Raw genomic sequence first — 20,000 nt, forward strand, 5'->3', positions numbered from 1 at the left:
CTTCACCTGAATTAAAAGAGCTAAGTAGTTTGGGACACCAGGCTGTGTACTAACTGATCTGTCACCCTGACTGGATGCTTATGGAAAAAAGGAGAAAAACAACCCATAACCAAGAAAGCCCTCAGTTTCCAGAGAGGCAGAAGTCCTTCTTCAGAGGGCTGACAGGTGTTCTGGCCTCTGGGGTGCTCTGGTGAGAGTTTGGAGGAGTCCTTTCTCCCCCTTCCCCCCCCCCCCCGCCCTGGAAGTGTTGCCGGGTTGCTTGGAGGAGGCTATATGCTCCCCAGACAGGAACCCCAATGGGCATGGTACCTTGAGGTCCTTAAGAGACCTGGGGCAGGAGATAGAGGAAGGCAATCCTGGGTGCCATTCCTCCACAGGAAGAGTTGCCAGGACCTCTCTCTGGAGAGTGACTGGGCCTTGGAAGGTGTTGACAAGGGCCTGCCTAGAGCAATGGACTTTGTGTGCATGAGTAGGCAAGCCAAGAGCCTCAGCCAGCACAAAGTCATCCCTGGGTTGAAGCTGGCAGCAAGGCCGTGCGGGTAAAGGTGCTACAGACCTCAGTGCTCTCTGGACAGACTGCGGCTTCCAGGCTCACCCTCAGAACAAAACCCCCTTCATTAACTGCTCTGCATTTGAAAAATGTCTTCTCCAGGCTCAGAGGGGTCTAACAGAGAGCATCTGACATCCCCTTACTGGCATGTTCACAAATTAAAAAAGAGCCTAATGACACTGCTTCAGTTCATGCTGAGTATTAAAAAGGTAATGTCTAAAAGGTTTTTATTGTGTTAATAAAACTCAGAGGTGGTCAAGACTTGGGTACACACAGGGATGGATTGTAAAAATAATCAGTTATAATATTATGACTTCATTTTCCATTTTCAATTCTGCCTTGGAAATCAGAGAGGGCTTCTAAAGAGAAAAAGAGACAAAAATTATATCAAAGGAAAGGGGAAACTGTAAGCCTGACTTATCTTTAATGTTATACATCAAAATGGAATTTCTGTGATATGTGGAATGTGCATAAACAACAGGGGCAGCTTTTGTCTTTGTTGGATTTAAATGAAAAGTCCCCTAGATATTAATATGTGGACTTCATTTGTTAGCCCGCTAAGTCAGGGACTTATAACAAAAGCTTTGTAAACAAAAGATTAAACTGAATCGAGCTTTAGAAAATGAAAAGAAAACAAGAGTCAAGTAATCACAGATCAGACTGGAGCCGCCTAGATGGGAATCAGGGCAGACTACTGGAGTGGAAAATGTTTAATTGAACTATTTCATTACGCGGAAGTTTATGTCCCCCTTGCAGAATCCAAAATATTGGTTATCAGAAAAGCCATTTCTCTCCTCCCTTTAAAGAGATGGCCCTCCAAAGAAGCAGCATAAAGTGAGGGTCCGTGTACCATCACTCACCTGCTGCCCAGCTCTGCAGTGGCCAGGTATGGGCCAGGAAGCTCCCCATACCTGTTGGCCTTGACATGGGCACAGGGTTTGAGGTGTCTGGCATTTTCTTTCCCGGAGTATCCACCACCCCTGAACCAGAACCAGTCTGCCAGTGGCCCCCAACATGTGTGGGTCATCATGTGGTCTTGTACTAACCTTGGGTAACCTTTCAGGGTCACCTGGATGTCTGGGTATCACTTTCTGCAACCTCTGGAAGCCGTAATCTATGGTTGGCTCATTAAGGGCTGCAACAGGACACACAAACACACAGCAAGTCAGTCACTGTTATGTCATCCATTGTGCACTTATTGCATGCGTACACACGGGTGTGCAGTTCTTCTCAACTATGCCTCCAGGGAAGCACCCTGCATGTTAGCTCTGCCTAAGGAACAGACTCCACACGCACCCCCACTTTCTTTTGCACATAAAAGCAATGATTATTTCTAATCTATAATTAGACTGGAAGAAAGTCAGAAAGGGTGGCTCAGTATATTGTAAAAATGGCGGTGCAGTTCCGAAGTGACAGGTCTTGAGGCCATATATAGCCATCACCACAGCCATGATGCGGTGTCTGCATCACACAGTGCGTTCCTCACCAGCCAGGGATTTATGGGAAACTGGCAATTATGACATATGTCCGGCTATTGCTAGCCTCAGATTTATCCCTGTGGTCCTTTTTTGTCTAGCATATTGCCTGAGCACAGACCAGGCAGGAGGAACACTTACTCTTGCAAAGCTTTAATAATCTGTGAATGGCTGACTACAAACTGATATAGAGCGCTATCATTCCCCAGCTGCAATCCACCAGCCCCACGAAATTGCCGGCCACAAATAGTAATTAATCTTTTTATCCCTCAAATTGTAATTTTGACTATGAACTGTGCATGGCCATAAATCAGAGGCACATGCACCCTGTACAGTGCATGAATCACAGCCGGGACTCCATTCAACTGCACACACTGTGTTTAACAAGCTTTATAAGGAGCCATCGGGCTTTATTACGGCTCTGCCTGACTCCAACAAAAACTGAGCCCGGAGGCCCGGGGACGCGAGTTAAGATGAAAATACTTATTAGAGTACATTATTTCTTGATGTAGATATCGTTTTCTGTGGAGTAACTCGACGGTGCACGGCGCGACATAAATCAGGAGGTTTTCGGAGACTAATAAGACCTGCCGCCATCTATTCATTACTCCGCCCGCAATTTGGGCCATCACTCATTAGTAATTTGATGATTAACGCCACCCAGGTCTGCGGAGTGCGGGAGAATACAAAAGGCCATAGCTTCCTAGGAGGAAGCTTGGGGCTGCCTTGGAAAGTGCTCTCCACAATAATTGGTCACCATTATCCTCGAGTGCTGAGCTGTCTGTGCATCTTGTAAGCAACCCAGGACGCCTTACACGTACACTCAATAATGCTCCCGAAAGTTGAGGACCACAATATGATTTGACATTCCATCATACATCCTGGAGACAAAGGTCCGCACAGGAATGTGAAGTAAGACATTTTCTTGTTAATAAAGCATTGATCCGATGTATTGATTTTACATGACATGGCTTTTGCTGGGATTTTGCCCTCTTTTTTTCCTTGCAAATAGTAAAACCCTTCAAAATGCCTTGGTGTATGTGACATGGCAAAATTTCTAACTCTCTGTGATGTAAATTCTATATGTGTAAAACCACTTCATAATCAGACCATTAATCATCAGAAGCTGTCAGCATTGACTGGGGGGACAATTTGTCATGTCTCTGCCTCGGCACAGGCAAGGGTGTCAGGCAAAAATGCAGTGTGGGCATCAGGGAGGATGGGCTCCAGGCCCAGAAAAGACTTGGTCCAAAAAGGGTAAGATGAAGTATTATGTTTCTTGGTCGGGGTGTTGTGGGGGGCGGGGAAGTGGCCCATGTGCATTCTTAACATGTCAGGTTTCTCCTCTCTGCCAGCTAATCACCATGGCTGTTTGACTTAATGAATCGGCCTGATGAAAGGTGATCAGAAAAGATAGATGGGCAGCCGTTATTGATTTCATGCAAATGCCCCTGACAGGTGATAGGGGCTTTAATGCAAGCTTTCAGAAGCTTTATGACTTGTGATAAGCATACACTCACCCTGAGAGACATTCTCCGGTGTCTCAGTTGAACTGATATTCTTCTTCTATGGCCCAAAGTGTCATATAAAGCGGTATAAATACAGAGCCCCTCCGCTCCATCTCTTGATTCAAACCAACAGGCATTAGCAGCTTGAATATGCCACCAAAGTAGGTGTGGCACATCAGGAAAGTTCAGGTACAAAAGTATGGCAAGGCCAGTCCCCACCAGGCTAGATGAGCCACGCAGCGAGAGACCTAGTGCTGCTGTCCCAGCCAGATGTCCCTCCTCCAGAATCTCAAATGTGTTTACATAGCAGAACTGTTGGAACCTGCCTCCTCTTTAGTGGCAGGGGCATCAGCAGGCCTTCACAATCCTGTGAGTTTCTGCTCCCATAATGGGGTCCCCCCCACCATGTACTTCTGGATGACCTAGAACATTGCCTGGTCCTGCTGAAGACCTGCCCTAGTTGACAGCCCTCAGATCTTCAAGGAGCCTGTCTCTAACCCATGGCTGGTGGAGACTGGTTCAATCCTCACAGGCCAATTCTGCAACTGGAGGAGAAAGCACAAGACCTCTCCGCACATCTAATAAACCCTCAGCGTGTTGAGTTTACAGCCTAGAGCCCAACCGAGCCAGGGCAAGGCACTGGCACGTCCAGTCACAGAGCCCCGAGCCAGGCCAATCAATACCACTTTCCTGTTTTAGAACTGGGTAATTATGAGGGGGAGAGATTGCCTGACCTTTCACCTGCACTGCATTACTTTGCTGATATTAAGATAAATTGCCTGATTTTGGGTAAACATATGCTGCAATTCAAACTGTCAGCACTGGTTTGCTCAGGGATAATTTGTATTGATCTCCCAGCTTCTTCCCAATTTTGCTTACTGACCTCGTGGATAATTAGAGAAGGAGCTCGGGTGAGCTCAAGTCGGGGATGAAGAAGAAATATGAAGAAGAATAAAGCAAATTTGTTTTATGTTAATATTTGTCGGTCCGCCCCTCACATCTGTCAGCATCAGCAAAGCCATAAATTAATGCATTTGGTTCCCGAGCAATTTATTCCAAGGAATTATTTAGCAGCGTGCTTAGTCTCCGAACATGTGTCACTGGGTTAAATTAATTTAAACTCTGCCTTAAACACAACAAAACAAATGTTATTTTCTGCTGAAGGGGAAAAAAACAATAACGTTTATCAAAAATGTATCTGTATGCTAGCACCTTTCTGCATGGATTTCCGTCAATCTGTGAAAGGGAGGGTGGGCCTTCAAATAAATCCCCCCCTCCGGAAGTAATTAGTGCCCATTATTTGTCCTGAATTCAAATTTCGCTAAGATGGCCTGCTGCATGTAGGAGTGAGTGTATGTGTGAAATTATATCGTTTAAGATATGTCAGATTACAAGGCTGTTGTATCAAAAGTCATAAAACAAATCTCCCCTGTGAAATATCTCTTTATTAACTGTGCCATAAGATATTAACATTCCTCATTTAGTGGAGGGCCTTTTATCTGTTTCAAATACATTATTCGTCCTTTTGGAGATAAACTGTATTAATATCCATTTGAGTAGGCTACTGTGGCCTAATGCATAGTAATTTTTGTTGGAGAGCTTTTATTTTAGAATAAGAAAATTACACAGCAATAAAACCTGAATGAATCAGAAGCTAGAATGGCCGGGAATCACATTCCATGCCAAATGAGGCAAGCAATCAGGCAGCCTGTGAAAGGCCAGATATCCGGCTATCATATGCAGGCCAGTCTCCAGCGTGGGTCCTACAAATAGAGGCTGACATGGCCACATAGACTCCACTCCGCACGCCGGATAGCCTGCAGCTTGGGAAGGACGCATATTTAAATATATTTGAGTGTACTGGAGTTAATCTCGTTACTTTACATGCATTGAAGTCATAACAGAAGAAGCGTTCTAAATATTTAAGTCATGCCCATGTACTGGGGGATTAATCATAGTGCAATTGATAAAATTTTAACGGTCTGTGTTGTCGGTTCAAGTTGGGATTGCCAGAGCTAATGTGGCAGCCGAAAATGGCATCAGGCTTTGAGCTGCAGCTGGGGCCAGAGTAGCTCCAACTGGCCTGCTGCAATTAGAAACGTACCAATGGGCAGCAGTGCTGGGTGTTTCTTTCTTGTGACATCAGTCATTGGAGTTTACATTTTGATGGCTGAACTGTCTTTGTCAGCCAGCCCTGCTCAGGGTTCTATGCTGTTCTCCAACATCCTAAAATGTAAATGGCTTCCGTCAGACCTCAATGGCTAATCCATTGGTGTGTAAACCCCATTCACTTAAGTGAATAAGGGGACATGCTCCTGACCACGGATGACACATAGAAAACATTGCAGATCAAAACAAATTAATATTTAGGGCTAGTATAGCTTCCTACAGAGCACAGCTCCTAGGAATGAAACTAAGCTCTCCGTGAATCTTTGGAAGCCCAACCCACTCACCCGAAATTTACTAAGCAGCTACTATGCTTCCAGGGTTCAATTGTGCCTGCCTACCCCTGGTGTGAAACCTATCCTCAGGGGCAGCAGCAAGTGTTGCTCCGGACAGCCCCACCCCCACTCCAGTCCAGGGGGGCTCCTTGATGGTAAAAGTGGAGGAGATCATTGAGTGGAGGGGCCACAGTGACAAAGCTTAATTGCAACAACAACCTCCTGAAGACGTCCCCTCCATTCCAGGGAGACCTGGATCCGGCTGCCAGCCAGAGAGCAGTGGTCCGCCTTTAAGGGACTGCTGGCGTAATTGCTCCTGCAGCACAGTTGTGTCTTTAAAACAGTGACATTAAACACACGAGGGGGAGGCTCCCAGGTAGGAAACAGCTGCTTTTAGCACCGTCTTTCCACCCTGGAAGCCCAAGCCAGAATGCAGGTTGCGGTGCAGCAGGGTCTCCTGCCCAAAAACCCTGACTCCGACAATAACAACAGGAAGGCATTCATTTGCTCCATTCCAGCTGCTGGCTGCAGCTATTAAGTGAGCTCCAGTTTCATTTCAATAATGATCGGCTTCCTGTAACTTCCCAATCATGCATTTGTCATAATGCAGTAATTTTCTTGCTACAAACAGATCCTCATAATGAGGCCGTTTTTCACATTAGCAACATAACTACATAATAAGAACATCTGTAGTTCCTTTTCCGAGGGACAAGAACGCGCTTCAATTAAGGCAATGGGTTTGTTAAATAAGATATAGTATATTTTACTAACACGGATACCCAGACCCTGCCCCAACAGACTACAAGCCGTCAGTGTGCCTGAATGAACACAGGTTGTAATGTGTAAAAATTAAATAAAGTAAAATTAAATTGCTCAATACAAAGACATTCCTCTAGAGGGTGTTGGTGATTTTAGTGACAAAGTGCTATTTGCTGACAAGTAGTTTACACATTAACCAGCCGAATCCAAGGGGGAAAAATGCCAATAGCAATTATATCACCTTGAGGTTATTAAATGTCCCACTGATAAGTAACTAGGTGAGCTTGACCAGGTGATAAAGACTGCTGTGAGCAAACGATTGCCCCATGAAGAATGCTTCTCTGTCCCGCTGTTTCTCCAGATAGCTTTTCTTTCAAAAATGACTGTATAAAAAAGTTGCATTAAAAAATGTGTGGCTCTGGAAGTCAAAATTGATACTTAGCTCCCCCTGGTGCTCCCCCCCCTTTCAGCTAGAGTACTTTCATCATTCCACCTCAAAACACTACACAAAGTCCCCAAATGCCTGGGTTTTCTCTCCCCCTTTTTTAGGCTTTAAAATGATGCTAAGTTCCCCACTTTATCATCAACTGTCTCCTGCAAGCGCATTTCATCTATAAGAAATTCAGATGCTCAGGAAATTAAAATTTCAAAGATCTGCTGCAAAAAAAAAAAAATCAATGGGGCGAGATCAATGCTCATAGAAATTTCATGAACTTTGAACTGATCTGGGCATGATGATGAGGGGTGGCTGGAGTCGCAGGCGGCTGAGGGTTCCTCGCGTGGATGAGAAGCAGCCAGGCAGCAGGGAGGGAGCCACGGTATACATGGGCTTTTGCCTTCACATTTTGTTGGACAAAAAATTTTAATTTTTAGTCTATTTCAGCAACAAGCAGAAATGGGGGGGAAATCCGCCTTCCCAACCCAACATGTGGACCTCCCTGCTTAAGAGCACCTAATGCTTTGCACACTAACACAGCCACAAAATGAAATCGGTTCCCTTTGCAGCCGATTGCAGGTGCAAATTAATATTGTAAAATGAAGATCAATACATGGACAGGGCCAAATCAATAGTGGCTAAATTATTGCTGCATTTTCCTCCTCATTCAAGATGAGTTGTGTTTTCCTCTCAAAGTCAATACTTCGCAGCTTTTCTCATTAATTTCTCAATAAATTTGGCAATGAATTTCAATCACAGAACCGGGCAGGGTGAGCCAGGCATTGTGGTGTGCATGGGAAACACAAAGGCCACGCTGTCCCCACATCGCTCACTGGGGTGCTGGCCTGGCTAAGGGACAAACAGGGAAGACATAGGTCATCCTTCTGTACCTAGAGGCCAACCCAAAATTTGACATCTTCTGTGAGTAGCTTGGGCTTATCTGGTGTCTACTGTGGGTCATTGCGGGGGCACATTCCCAAGCCAGGCCCATCTAGGGTTAGCCTCAGTTTCCCATCAGTTCCTCCAGAACCTACCATGTGCCATGAGTATGTCTTCTCGGAATAGGAAGAGCACCATAGTTGACTTCTAATTGGGATCTGGAGCCTCCCTGCTCACATGGGGAATGCTGTTCCGGTATTCATGCAGACAGCCCAACCAGGCCTCCTGCACAGGGACCCGCTTCCATTCACCACTGCCTGGCAGCGGATGGAAGCATTGTGATGTGACACCAAATGCAGAAAAGGGGGCAGCCCATCTTCCTTGTTACCAAAATAATACCCTTGCTGACAACTATTGGACTGCATTCAAACACTTTTGTTTACACACCTCAGAGAAAGCCCTGGATTGTGGCTTGCATAGGCATGGGGGAACTACATCAACCAAGCGCAGCCCTGCAGCTAAAGAAATCCCAGGCCCTGGAGCCTGAGCTCTCATCAGCACACCTATCCATCTCAGGGTAGTCCAGCAGAGACACACCCCAACGAAGATCCAAGATCTGCCAATCATTGGTGTAGCACCCTCCTTCCCAAAGCTGCCCTGTCATTTTACCCAGCTCTCTGGGTACAGGCATGTCCAAAAGAGATACACCAGTCAGAAAAGCCACCCTTAATATCATGCCAGCACCTCAAGCTCCCACATGTCACCTTCTCCTTCAGGAAAGCAAACTCCCTATGTCCTCATCCTCTCAGAGATTTCATGGGAGGAGAGAGCAGGTCCTAAAAGCCAAGAGGGAAACATACTCTGTAGACAGCCAGTTGGCAATGGATGTGCATACATTATTAAAACCAGAAGAAAAATCTCCACGCAGAGGGAAGTTGCAGAGCAAACTCAGGAAACCAGCTCTCTCTGGCTGCAGACACCCAGGCCATGGCCAAAGACAAAGGTCCCTCTTGGGAGCAGTGTGTCCCTACTCCATAGAAAGTGTAAGGAGGGTCACTTAAGTTGACACTACACCACATGCCTGCCTTGTTCGACGCAGTGCATATAGCTGGTGCTTAAAGGTGCTGCGGCAACCATGGCGGTCAGGCTTCTGGAAGACGCCACACCTACATGGTAAAGCTATCAAGCACCTCTAGTTTAGAGGCACAAAATGAACATATGTTTGTCTTACATCCACATGGATGTTTTCCTAATAGCTACACGTCCATCAACCTATAAACACATAAGCAGTCATGTTGTACATCTATACAACGAAATACTTTTCAGATATGTAAAGAAATGCCATCTTGACACATGACCCAGTGGAAGCTGAGAACATCGTATGCTAAGTGAAAGAAGTCAGCCCCAAAGGACACGTATTGTATGATCTTCTCTTAGAAAAATCCAGAATAGGCAGATCTACATGGCTAAGGGTTAGACCAGTAGCTGTCAAATCCAGACATGGGAGGCAGAAGTGCATATTTGGAATACAGTGCAGGATAAAACTCATTTAAATAGGTTGTGCAACAACTGTGCATATAAAGAACCTTTTGTTTCTCAGCTCCTGCTGAGTGTCTTGGTAGATAAACTGCACCTAAAGAGTCATCGAAGCAGATGGGAGATCTCTAGTGTTTGCACAACTCCCATGTTGATTGTGGCACTATTCACAATGGCCAGGACAGAAAACCAGCCTAGATTCCATCAGCAGTTGAGGTAAGGAAAAAAGCATATATACAACTATGGAATCTTAGCCATGAAAAAACAAAATGAAACAAAAACCCAGAAATCGTGCATTTGCAGGAAAATGGATGGAACTGAAGATCACCATGCTAAGGGAAATAAGCCAGACCCAGACAAATGTTATATGTTTTTCCTCATAGGCAACTTTTAGATTAAAAGAAAAAAGAAGTAGAGGGGGTATAACAGCTCCAAGGGGACAAGGGGAGGAGTAGGAGGTGGTGATGGGAGGAGAGAAAGACAAAGCATCACATGCTAGAAATGTGGGGAAATGTCATAATGGAACCCATTAACCTACATGCTACTGTAAGTGAGGGAATGAGGGGAAAGGCTTTAATCTGGGTATGTCTGTGCTGAGGAAAATACTCTTCTGCATGTTACCTGGCATGCAGCACAGGTGCTTCCAGAGTGTGCAGAGACCCATGCCAGCTGAGGAAGGCAGAACCCAGCTGTGGGCTGAGGGACTCCCAATTAGGAGTTCACAACACGGTGTGCCTTTCAGTCTTTCCAGTGGCATCTTAATTCCAGGTCTTTCAGGCTGGATACAGAAGGAAAGAAATATTTGGAGGCAAAGCCTTTAAAGGCATGGGCAGTATTAACATAAGCATAGGATGCTATGCTCTATGTGTGTCAAATAAAGTAGTCCTGATGGCTGGATGTGCTGCTGCATGCCTGTGATTCTGGCGCTCAGGAGGCAAAGGCAGGAGGATCAGGCATTGAAAGCCAGCCTGGGCTACGTACATAGCAAAATTTAAAAAAGACATGAAAATAGGAAGAGGTCTAGTTGGGAAGAAAATGGCTTTCAATTGTAGAGGGACTGGGAAAAGAAGATAGAGTGTGAAAATAACCTAAAGTATATAATACACAAGATGAAATTATCAAAGAATTAGGAAAGGAGGAGGAAGAGAGAATCAAGAAGAGAGGGTGAGAGGAGGAAGTGAGGGAGGGAGGGAGGGAGGGAGGGAGGGAGGGAGAGCCAAACTCTGATTTCATTTGTGTTGAAGATCACAAGTTGTCTTGTAACTTGAGATGTAATCACCCATGCCCTTTATAGCTCCTCACGCCCCACCACTTGCTCCCCGGCCACACAAAAAGGGGTCACATTCTTCTTGGAAATCTTCCACACCCTTGCTGAGCATCTATGGTGTAGCCTCCAGAGCCATTTCCAGAGAAAAACTCACAGCTCGGCCACCTCCAAGTTCTCGGGGTGCCATCCCCTGAACCCAGAACCTGAGAGCACTGTCCACCTTAAGGCTGTTTTTATTAACTGCTCTCAACACCTGTTTCTTTCCCACAAGACCGAGTCAGTGGGTTGTGGCAGTGTCCATGCTGGATGTTTGTCACAGGCCATGTAGATCCCAGGAGGGCTTCTCGGATGAAGACAAGAGGCGCCTGCTCTCAGCAAGAGCCACTGCTCCTCCTGTTTCCTCCTGACGCAGATACCCCCATCCCAGAACACCTAAAGGGTCGCTGATTTTCCCTCCCAAGAGTCACCCGTGGTGCCCTACTGAGAACTCAGCCGAGATACACACAAGACAAACACTGGCCCCCAGAAGGCAAATCCCAAACCACAGTGACCTGTGTTTCACCGCCACACTGTGTTTAAAACTGAGACATCAAGCTCCCGTTGGTGACCATCCCAATCATCTGGCTTTCCTAAGCTCCTGGCTGAGTAGCAGCAAGGAGAAGTTCCATCATCCGTGGGTGGATGCAGGACCTAGTTTCTCTAAGGATGCCATGACAAAGACCAAACAGAACCTGGGGCCCCATTCGAGGCAGAATGTTAGCACTGTGGGCACAGCGTTAGGAGAAGGCAGCGAGCCCTGTGAGGCTGTGGTTGGTCTCACTAACAAGTAGCAAGCTAAGTTCACTTGGGGAATGACTGCTGTTTCCACCCACAGGAAGAACACAAGTAAATTCTTCAATCTTTGGCTTAGGATATACCACAGCTGGATGACAAGGGCACACACAGCAGCCACCTGCCACAGCCATGAACACACTACAGGAGCCGGGACCCTTGGTGTGTGTGCCCCTGAGTGCTAACAGGCCTAAGCTTCTGTGAGGGATTTTGTATTGGGAGTACTGTCATCAAAGCGAAAACACTGAGGGGTGGTGAATAGCGACTGCTCACACATCACGGCTTCTTCACTGACATGATCTTGGCCAGGACCAAAGAGCACAGACCAACGGCACTTCCCCATCCCCATGGAGGCCACAGGAGAGATGACAGTCAAGAGATAAAGGGGAGGGGTGAATCTATCGGGCAGAGCTCTAGCAGAATGCCCAAATCCAGCCTTCTAGACTTCCAAGCTCTCTGTGACCACAGGATACCTAGAGGGGTGGATCTGGGCCTGTGAAGACGCAGATCTCAGGGCCCTTGCCTAACAATAGGCTTTCCACATGTGGAAGATTAAGAGGTGATTTTCAGGATAGAATGTAGAGAGAATGAAAATGGGACCCAGCATAATTCTGTGTCTTTAAAAAAAAAAATCTCTGAACCTAATGAACCTACTGTATATCTGTGGTGGCTCATAGTTTCCGGGGAGTTTATGTTTTAAACTGTCACAGGTTCTTTACTGCACCTTCAACAGCTATGTCCCGCTCCATCAGCCCATGCCTGCAAACCAAATTCTCCCACCTGCTCATCAGGGCAGCAGTAGCTACCCAAGGTCAACAACCCACATCACAGACATCGGTTTTGTTGTTGACTTTAAATTCACCCAAAGAGAAGAAAGACAGACCCTGATAATTTTTCCACAGCAAATTTCAAAGGCCCAGTAGTCAAGCAACAATTATTTGAACATATCTCTTCTCATGTTGTTTTTGTATCCCAAGTCTTGGTCTCCAGCCATACCCCCAGCACCCACTTGTACCCTGGGTATGGATGAGGCTTAAGACTTTCTGGAAACACAAGCCGTCTATGGAGACATACAGGGACCTCGGTTCAGCTGTCCCAGGAGCCAGCCTGCACAGAACATTCCAGAGTAAAACACTCTCCCACCAAGCACTAGGCTATGACTCCAAGAAGCGAGGAGTGGCCATGCTCCTTGGCCCCATGAGAGGGCAGTTTATCCCACCTTCCTTGCAGGGCCAGAACCACCTCTTCCTTTTAATGTTCTCCACCACGATGTTGGCTCTGCTGCTGCGCTGCTTCTCATGGCCAACCTGCTGGAGGTGTCCCTGTAATGACCTGCCTGCCGTCTTATCTTAGACCTATTCTTTTGTTCCGCCTGCTCTTCGCTTGGCCACCTTCACTGTACTGTGCTTTTAAATGGCTATTAGTTCCTGTTTGTCCCTCATACCCCACCACCCTCAGTGTCTTTCCCAGCCAGAACTGAAAAATAAAAGTCCCCTAGATAGCGCTGCCAGGGAGGGAGGATAGGAGACAGGGACTCTGCCTGTGTCAAAGAAAGAGGGTCAGGCCTGTCTCTACCATCCACATCCTGCCTATCTTAAGTGAAGCCAATGACCCCTTTGTCCTTTGGGTAAGACAAATGGCCATCTCCTCGAAGCCACGTCTTGTCAGGTGGGCTGCGAAGTCAATACCTTCACCTTGGTATGGAAACTTTGTGATTTATCAGTCCGTCTCCCCTCTTGGGTTCACACAGCCCCAACATACACAGCCAATCGGGCACATGGAGCAGCCCTGGTCACAGCCAGTTGGAAAGCAACCAAAGCCCCTGTGATGACAGACAAATGTGTCTTCTTAGCAACAGCCCAAAAGCACTTGACTTGTACTAATAACAAAAAGGCCACGCTGGTCACCGTGGGTCTAAAGACGAAGCACCCTGTCACCAGCCTGGTTGGGAAATTAGCAAATAATGTTCTTTTCCTTGATAAATGGGTGACAGCCCCGTCTCACCAATCATTTTTAACATTTTGATGCATGCCTATGATCCCACTGGAGGGGCAGAAAAGTTTACTGGCCCTCAATTTTCACATGATGAATGGAACTCTCTAAATGTGCGATTTCTGTATGAGGTATAGTTCATTTTAAGCAATTCTGGTAAATGGGTGTCACTGATTAGGACAAATTGTCTACTTGTGCTGTGCCTCATTCTCCTGCCCTCCTTCGAGACAGGAAAGAGGAGACCACAGGGACAGGAAGCCTTCACGCAACCCTCTTTAAAGGGATCCATTCTCCAGCCGTACCCCCAGCACCCAGTCGGCATGCAGCAGTGTCACTGATTGTGGCTCAGGTAGGGCCATGTGCCACCCAAGGGAGGACAGCAGGTGAATGCTACCTCCTTGCCTGGGGCTCTATAGGGACCCAGCCACAGCCTTCATTCCCCACTCCCAGGGGAAGGGGCTGAGGCAGAGATGTTTAAGCACCTAGTCCTTGTGAAAAACAAAATAACAACAACAACAACAACAAAATCACCACCCTCTGCTCACCATGCTTAGACGTGTGACAAAAACAAGAGTAGGGTAAGGTTGTAAAGAAAATGGGGCTGTTTGAGTCATGGAACCGCTGGACAAAGATTCAGAATTGGGAGCCTAAAGATGGCCTGAGCGGAGAGCAGAGCCCCATGCTACACTTCAAGATTAGTAACTTGGCAGAAGAGCCAAAGTATCCAGGGGTATCCATTACCAGGGGACGGCTGGGTGTGATGAGGGCCCAGACTTCCTGAAATACCCGAGAACTAGTGACTGTGAACCGCCAGCATGGGTGATAGGTGTAATCACTGGGGACAGGAAGGGGAAGTAGGGTACAATTGGTGGCCCTGGCAGAGGAGGATGGAACCACTGGTGACTTTGGTTGAAATACCCACATGCTAGGAGCCAGACGGGCAGAATGTCTTCCTGGATTGTGAGCACCAGTGGCTCAGAGCTTAGGGCTGAAATAACTGGGTGGTTTGCGTTTAACATTAAGTTTATCAGAGTCCAAAGGTACAAATCGTGGGTGGTGATTTAGAATTATTTGTTCTGCAGATACAAGTGATTTGTTGGGAGAACCCCCAGGCTTGGGAGAGAGGAAACTGGAGCCATCCGGCTATGAGGAAGGGATTTTGGATTCCATAGTGTGGACAGAATCATATCTAGGCATTTACAAGCTACCTTTTTACGTGACAGAAACACAGGGCTTCCCCAGGGAAGGAGAAATGGCATGGGAGGTAGAAGCCAGCCAGGAGACTCAGCAGGAAACCGTCTCCTGACAGGTGCAGGATAGAGCTGGTGCCCCCTCAATACACAGTCAGTTTTAAGGCACAGTGTGACCTATTTCTAAAAAGACAAACCTAAAAACCATATCAGAAAGAACACAAACTGCTTGTAATTACTGGCTGAGGTCCGGTACCCAAGCCTGACATCAAATGCACACATGTCTGTATGAAAATGTTCCCATCCAATGAATGCATCACAGACCTGGGGCCCTTCCAGGTATCTGCCGTGTGTGTCCACTTTAGATGTGTCTATGCTGCCTGCCAAAATCTTGTTGAGTGACTGGGCTCAGTCTGTTACTGGCGGCATGTTGACTCCCAGTAATTTGTGATAATTTCTTTAATTGAGCAAAAAAGAAGTCTCTAAAATGAGGGTGGGTCGATCAAACTTCAGGGCAAGAGGTCAACAGAAAAAGCCCTGGAGTCCCATTCCTGGTGTCTTGTGAAGTAGGTTTAAATCCAAGCCACACCAGCAGCCTCCTTTCTTTTGCTAATCAGGAAACAGTTTGCCAAATGTCCATTTTAAGGAAACACACACACACACACACACACACACACACACACACACACACACACACACACACGTGTGCGCCATATATTTCACACTTGAAAACAGGTCTGCAAAAGGAGTTTTGATGAGAACATGATCTCAATTAGAAGCATACAAATTCCAACCCAGCTTAATCAGGCAACACCATAATGTTTCTATTCTAATTAAAGAATAATTTCTTTTATTACTCTTAACAATGTGATGTGTTTGCACTACTGAAAATATGAAAGCAAAAGCTGCTTGATTTTGCCTGTATGGTGAGTTCCTCAGGTAGGCGATTCCAGGACTGTTTTAATTATTATTAAACAAGTCAATGGTATGCTATTAGACAAATATTAAAACAAGCATTGCACTTGGTTATTAATTTGAACTATTCGCTTTTAAATGCAGCAAATATCTCATTAATTTAATTTTAGGTGCCCACCAGTTTATATTGCATTTTACAGTCTAAAGGCAATTTACTATTAACTGGCAATTACATACACAGTGATTGTTAATTCTGCTCCTAAGTGCTAGCCGCTTGAAAATTGTTCTCTCTCTCTAATTTCTGACCTTCTTACAGCAGGGGTGAGGCTCGCTGGGAATACAGAGAACTCCTATGGAAGAGCTGGACATGTCATTTGTGGCTCATTCTTTTAATTCACCGTGCTAATCAACTGAACCGCCACAGCCTCCCAAGGTAATTGTGACTTGAGAGGGACTATGAGCAGCAGCCAAGGGGCTGGATGGATGGGGCCTGGCCAGCCTTCTCCTTCCGGGGGCAGAGGCTGAGCACGACCACTCTGGGTTGACTTAATAGGGTCTGGTTTTGAAAAATCTGGTGTTTCTCAGGTCACTGTAAACAGCTCATTTAGACCTCTGCCAAGTCCCTCCCAGCCTCTGGCAGGCCAGTGGCAGCCCCTCCTCCAAGCCCAGGTTCATTATCCAGTGGCCCTACGGCCCCACAGCTGGCCTCATGCCGGGAAGGTTAAATGTGAAGGTGTCCCAGCAGCCTCCGGGGCCTGGGCACACTGATGGGAACCAGACGCCCAGGGGACGGCCATGTTGTGACATCCAGAGGGGCTGGCTCAGTTTTCATTGGGGAGAGTGAGTCCCTGTGATTACCTCATTGTCCTCATCAATTTCAGGGCAATGCAAATCAGACAGAAGCTTCCAGGCCAGACAGGTTATGACCCCACCTTTCCTCAGCTCCCTGAGAGTATAGAGTATACACACATGTGAAATGTATATTCCTCATAATGATCACACATGCACACACACAGGCACACTCGAACACACTTACACACAAGCAGGCAAACACACTCAAACACACGTACACATGCACGCACACACACTCACACACATGCGCACACACGATCACGCATGTATACACACACGCACGCACGCACGCACATGCTAGGAAGGGCTGAGCTACCACACTCTCACAGAAAATGCTCACACATGGGGAAACAGGAAATCCCCAACCTGGGGGCCAGGAGGACCTGAGTCTTGGGGCCTAACAAGTCCAGTCAGCATGAAAGTAGATGCAATCACACAGAATGGACAGTGAGTCTCTAGAAAGGCCAGTGTGACTATAGCAAGCCCAGGGGGACACTATTTTTTTTTTTTTTTTTTTTGAGAGGCTATGGATACTTTGGGCAAGGAGGGCATTCCACCTGGCCAGAGAGCAAGGAGCTTCAGAAGCAGTGTCCTTCCCTGTCCAGCCTAGGAGAGCTGGTACCAGGGGAGGCTACCACATGACCCCTGACAGCCAATAACAAGCAGCTCCTTCTACCCTGCATGCCCACATTTGTTCACAAGTGTTCAAACCAGGACTTGTCTGCACCACTGGGGACCAATGCAGGCAAAGGCGGGAAAACAGAACCTGGACCTCTCTGCCATCAAACTGCTTATTTAAAAAAAAAAAAAAAAAAAAAAAAAAAAAGTCCCCACTTCAACACTCAAATAAAAGTCCCAAGAGTACAAAGACCCTTGAAAGAACGTACCTACAGCTGCCTCTAAGTAACCCAGCAGGACCCCATAGCAATCTAGCTTGAGAAGAAGAAAGACATGCTTGTGAGGAGCAGGCCAGGCTTGCCAGCTCACTTGGGTGCCACCCGTCAAGGTAGGCCACATGAGTAGCACAGGAACTCACTCAGTACACCCAGCCCTCCTATGTCTCCCACAGGCCATTGTCAGTATAAGAGCAAGCGCACATCATCTCTACATCCAAGGAGCTGGAGATGTGACAGACTCCCATAGACCTCAGCAGAAGCCCCAAGATGTCAGGAGCTTTTCACAGCTGGTACTCTGTATGCTTGACACTTTGAGGTCTCCTTGATCCTTGCCAAAACCCCATGAGGAAGAGAGGAGGGGAAAAAATTGAACTCAGGGGAGTTCAAGTCTACATGGTCCCACAGCCAGTACCCTGAGGCATGGGGCTATCTAGCCAAATATTCTAGGTCTTTGCAGAGGGCCTGCTGACTCCATAGCTTGAAGTTCCTGGGCAGACACTCAGGCATATGTGGTACCCACACCATCCGCTACCTTGAGGAGGTCTGTTGAATGTGTGTGCGGCGGGGCGCTGGCTGGGGCTCACTCAAACACCTGACCCCAAGGCAAAGATGCTGGGGCTGCCCAGTCAGACCCAAGGTAGGATTCCAACTTCTTACTTCCCCTAGAATTGGACATCCAATACGGGTGTCCTTCACCAGACAGCAAAGGTACCTATTTGCAGGCGTACGTGGGTGTTCCTGAACTGACTACGAGTTAGTATTTAATATTGCAAGTTGAAAACTGCTTAAGGTAAATGTGAATTTAAGGTATCTAATGCCATGAGCATCAACGCTGAGCATAGCCTACTTTAACCATGTATATAGCAGGGGGCAAAAACTATCCAGTGTGAAGCCCATTTAATAACACAGTGTGGAACTGCACATGTCTATTGAACACTACACTGAAAGTAAAAAAAAAAAAAAAAAAAAGAACATGCTGGTGATGATGAGGTAGGCACATCGTCCCATAAGAAAGTCAGAAATAAATAGAAGTGTTGTAATTTAGGGGACCACCTGCACACAGTTTTTTTAAAAAAAGATGTCCCAGTTTTGTTGTTGTTTTGATACTTTTTTTTTTCCTTTGTGCACTTGGGGCTTCATTTGCAGGAGGCCAAGACTATCCAGATCCTCAAAGTGCGTGTGGAAGGAAGGGCATCGGAAACCTCCATGAATCCTGTCTGCTGGACAGAGCAGAGGGTGACACCCAGTGGGTAAAGCCCAACCCCAGGGTGCCTTCAGGCAGTAAAAGAGTGGTCAGTCCCAGGGCTGTGAGCCCTCCAATGTGAAAGTCACCCAGCCACTAGACAGCCACACATAACCAACAACTACCCATCCCTTCCACCGTCCCGAACATCAGAGCCATTCCTCCTGCCTTATAGCCTGTGGGATGGACTGAAATTACAAGCAAAAGATGCAGATGTGTCCTCCTTAAGGTGAAGTTGATTTGTGGCATCTCTCCATGGCAATTTCAAACAAATCATGCCAGTTAGGCAACTTGTGTGGGCAAAGCAGCATATAAACACCTCTGATAGACCGCTTATGGGGGGCCACACATTCTATCCACCGAGGCTTGAACTACATGTGACCTGTGGAGCTTAGATCCTCTATAAGCAACAGCAGCACTCTGCAGGGGCTAAGATCCCAGGCTCCAGCAAAGAGTGGAAGCCAGGTATATGACAGACCATGACCCCTCCTTCCCTGTCACAGCTCAAGCAACTGAAAAGCAGTGATGAGCCCGACTGACAAGTGGGTGGGCACAGGCCTTGCACTCAGCCAGGCGTGAGGCAGCCACTCTCAGGAGAGATGGAAGCTGCTGCAGTTACCAACAACTCTCCATGCACCACTTTGCTCTATTGGAGAGAGGCAAAGGTCTTCAGATGGGAGGGAACGTCAAGGTCACACTGCTGCATCTGTCTGGCCATCATGAGCTGTCTCCGATGCAGATGGGGATGTCCACCTGCTAAAACTCAACAGCATGCCAATGGGCCTCACTCGTACCTCCCCATGGGGCCCTTGGGCACCCACCCCACGAGGCTCCCACTGAGACGGAGCACCCATCCCTGTCCCACAGAGGCTTAAGCTGTGTACTCACCAGTGTAGACGAAGCGTCCAGGAGCGCCTTTGCAGAACTGCTTAGACTTGTAGGAGAGGGTGACTTCAACAACTCCAGGGATGTGCCGTGGCGGTGTCTGCACTCGGATGGCATGGGGGGTGATGAGCTACAGAAACCACACATGAACAGGCGCTCAGTGGTGCAGGCCTTGAGAGGAGGACACTTGCCAGTTGGATATAATTACAAAATGAGCACAAATTGGACCATCGTCTCGGAATGCTCCCTCCCTGTCATCCAGAGACTCCGGGCCTATGGTTCTTTAAGGAAAAGATCAGCAAATGTTCCAGGGTTTTAGTTTGCAGGAAAGGCCACAGGGCATCA

At 47.1% G+C, this 20,000-nt stretch overlaps 1 protein-coding gene across 14 annotated transcripts in view; it reads right to left on the bottom strand.

Moving 5' to 3' along the window:
* Ebf3 (EBF transcription factor 3) overlaps window positions 1-20,000 on the bottom strand; it is a 116,687-nt gene that overhangs the window by 10,213 nt on the left and 86,474 nt on the right. For all 14 annotated transcript variants that reach the window (XM_051145509.1, XM_051145506.1, XM_051145503.1 and 11 more), the window contains exons 10-11: window positions 19,659-19,785; window positions 1,597-1,685 (exon numbers count right to left, since the gene is read on the bottom strand). In XM_051145509.1, coding sequence (XP_051001466.1) covers window positions 1,597-1,685; window positions 19,659-19,785 — 216 coding nt within the window. The remainder of the gene's footprint in view (window positions 1-1,596; window positions 1,686-19,658; window positions 19,786-20,000) is intronic.

The sequence above is a fragment of the Acomys russatus genome, chromosome 5 (genome assembly GCF_903995435.1).
Source record: "Acomys russatus chromosome 5, mAcoRus1.1, whole genome shotgun sequence".
NCBI lineage: Eukaryota > Metazoa > Chordata > Mammalia > Rodentia > Muridae > Acomys > Acomys russatus.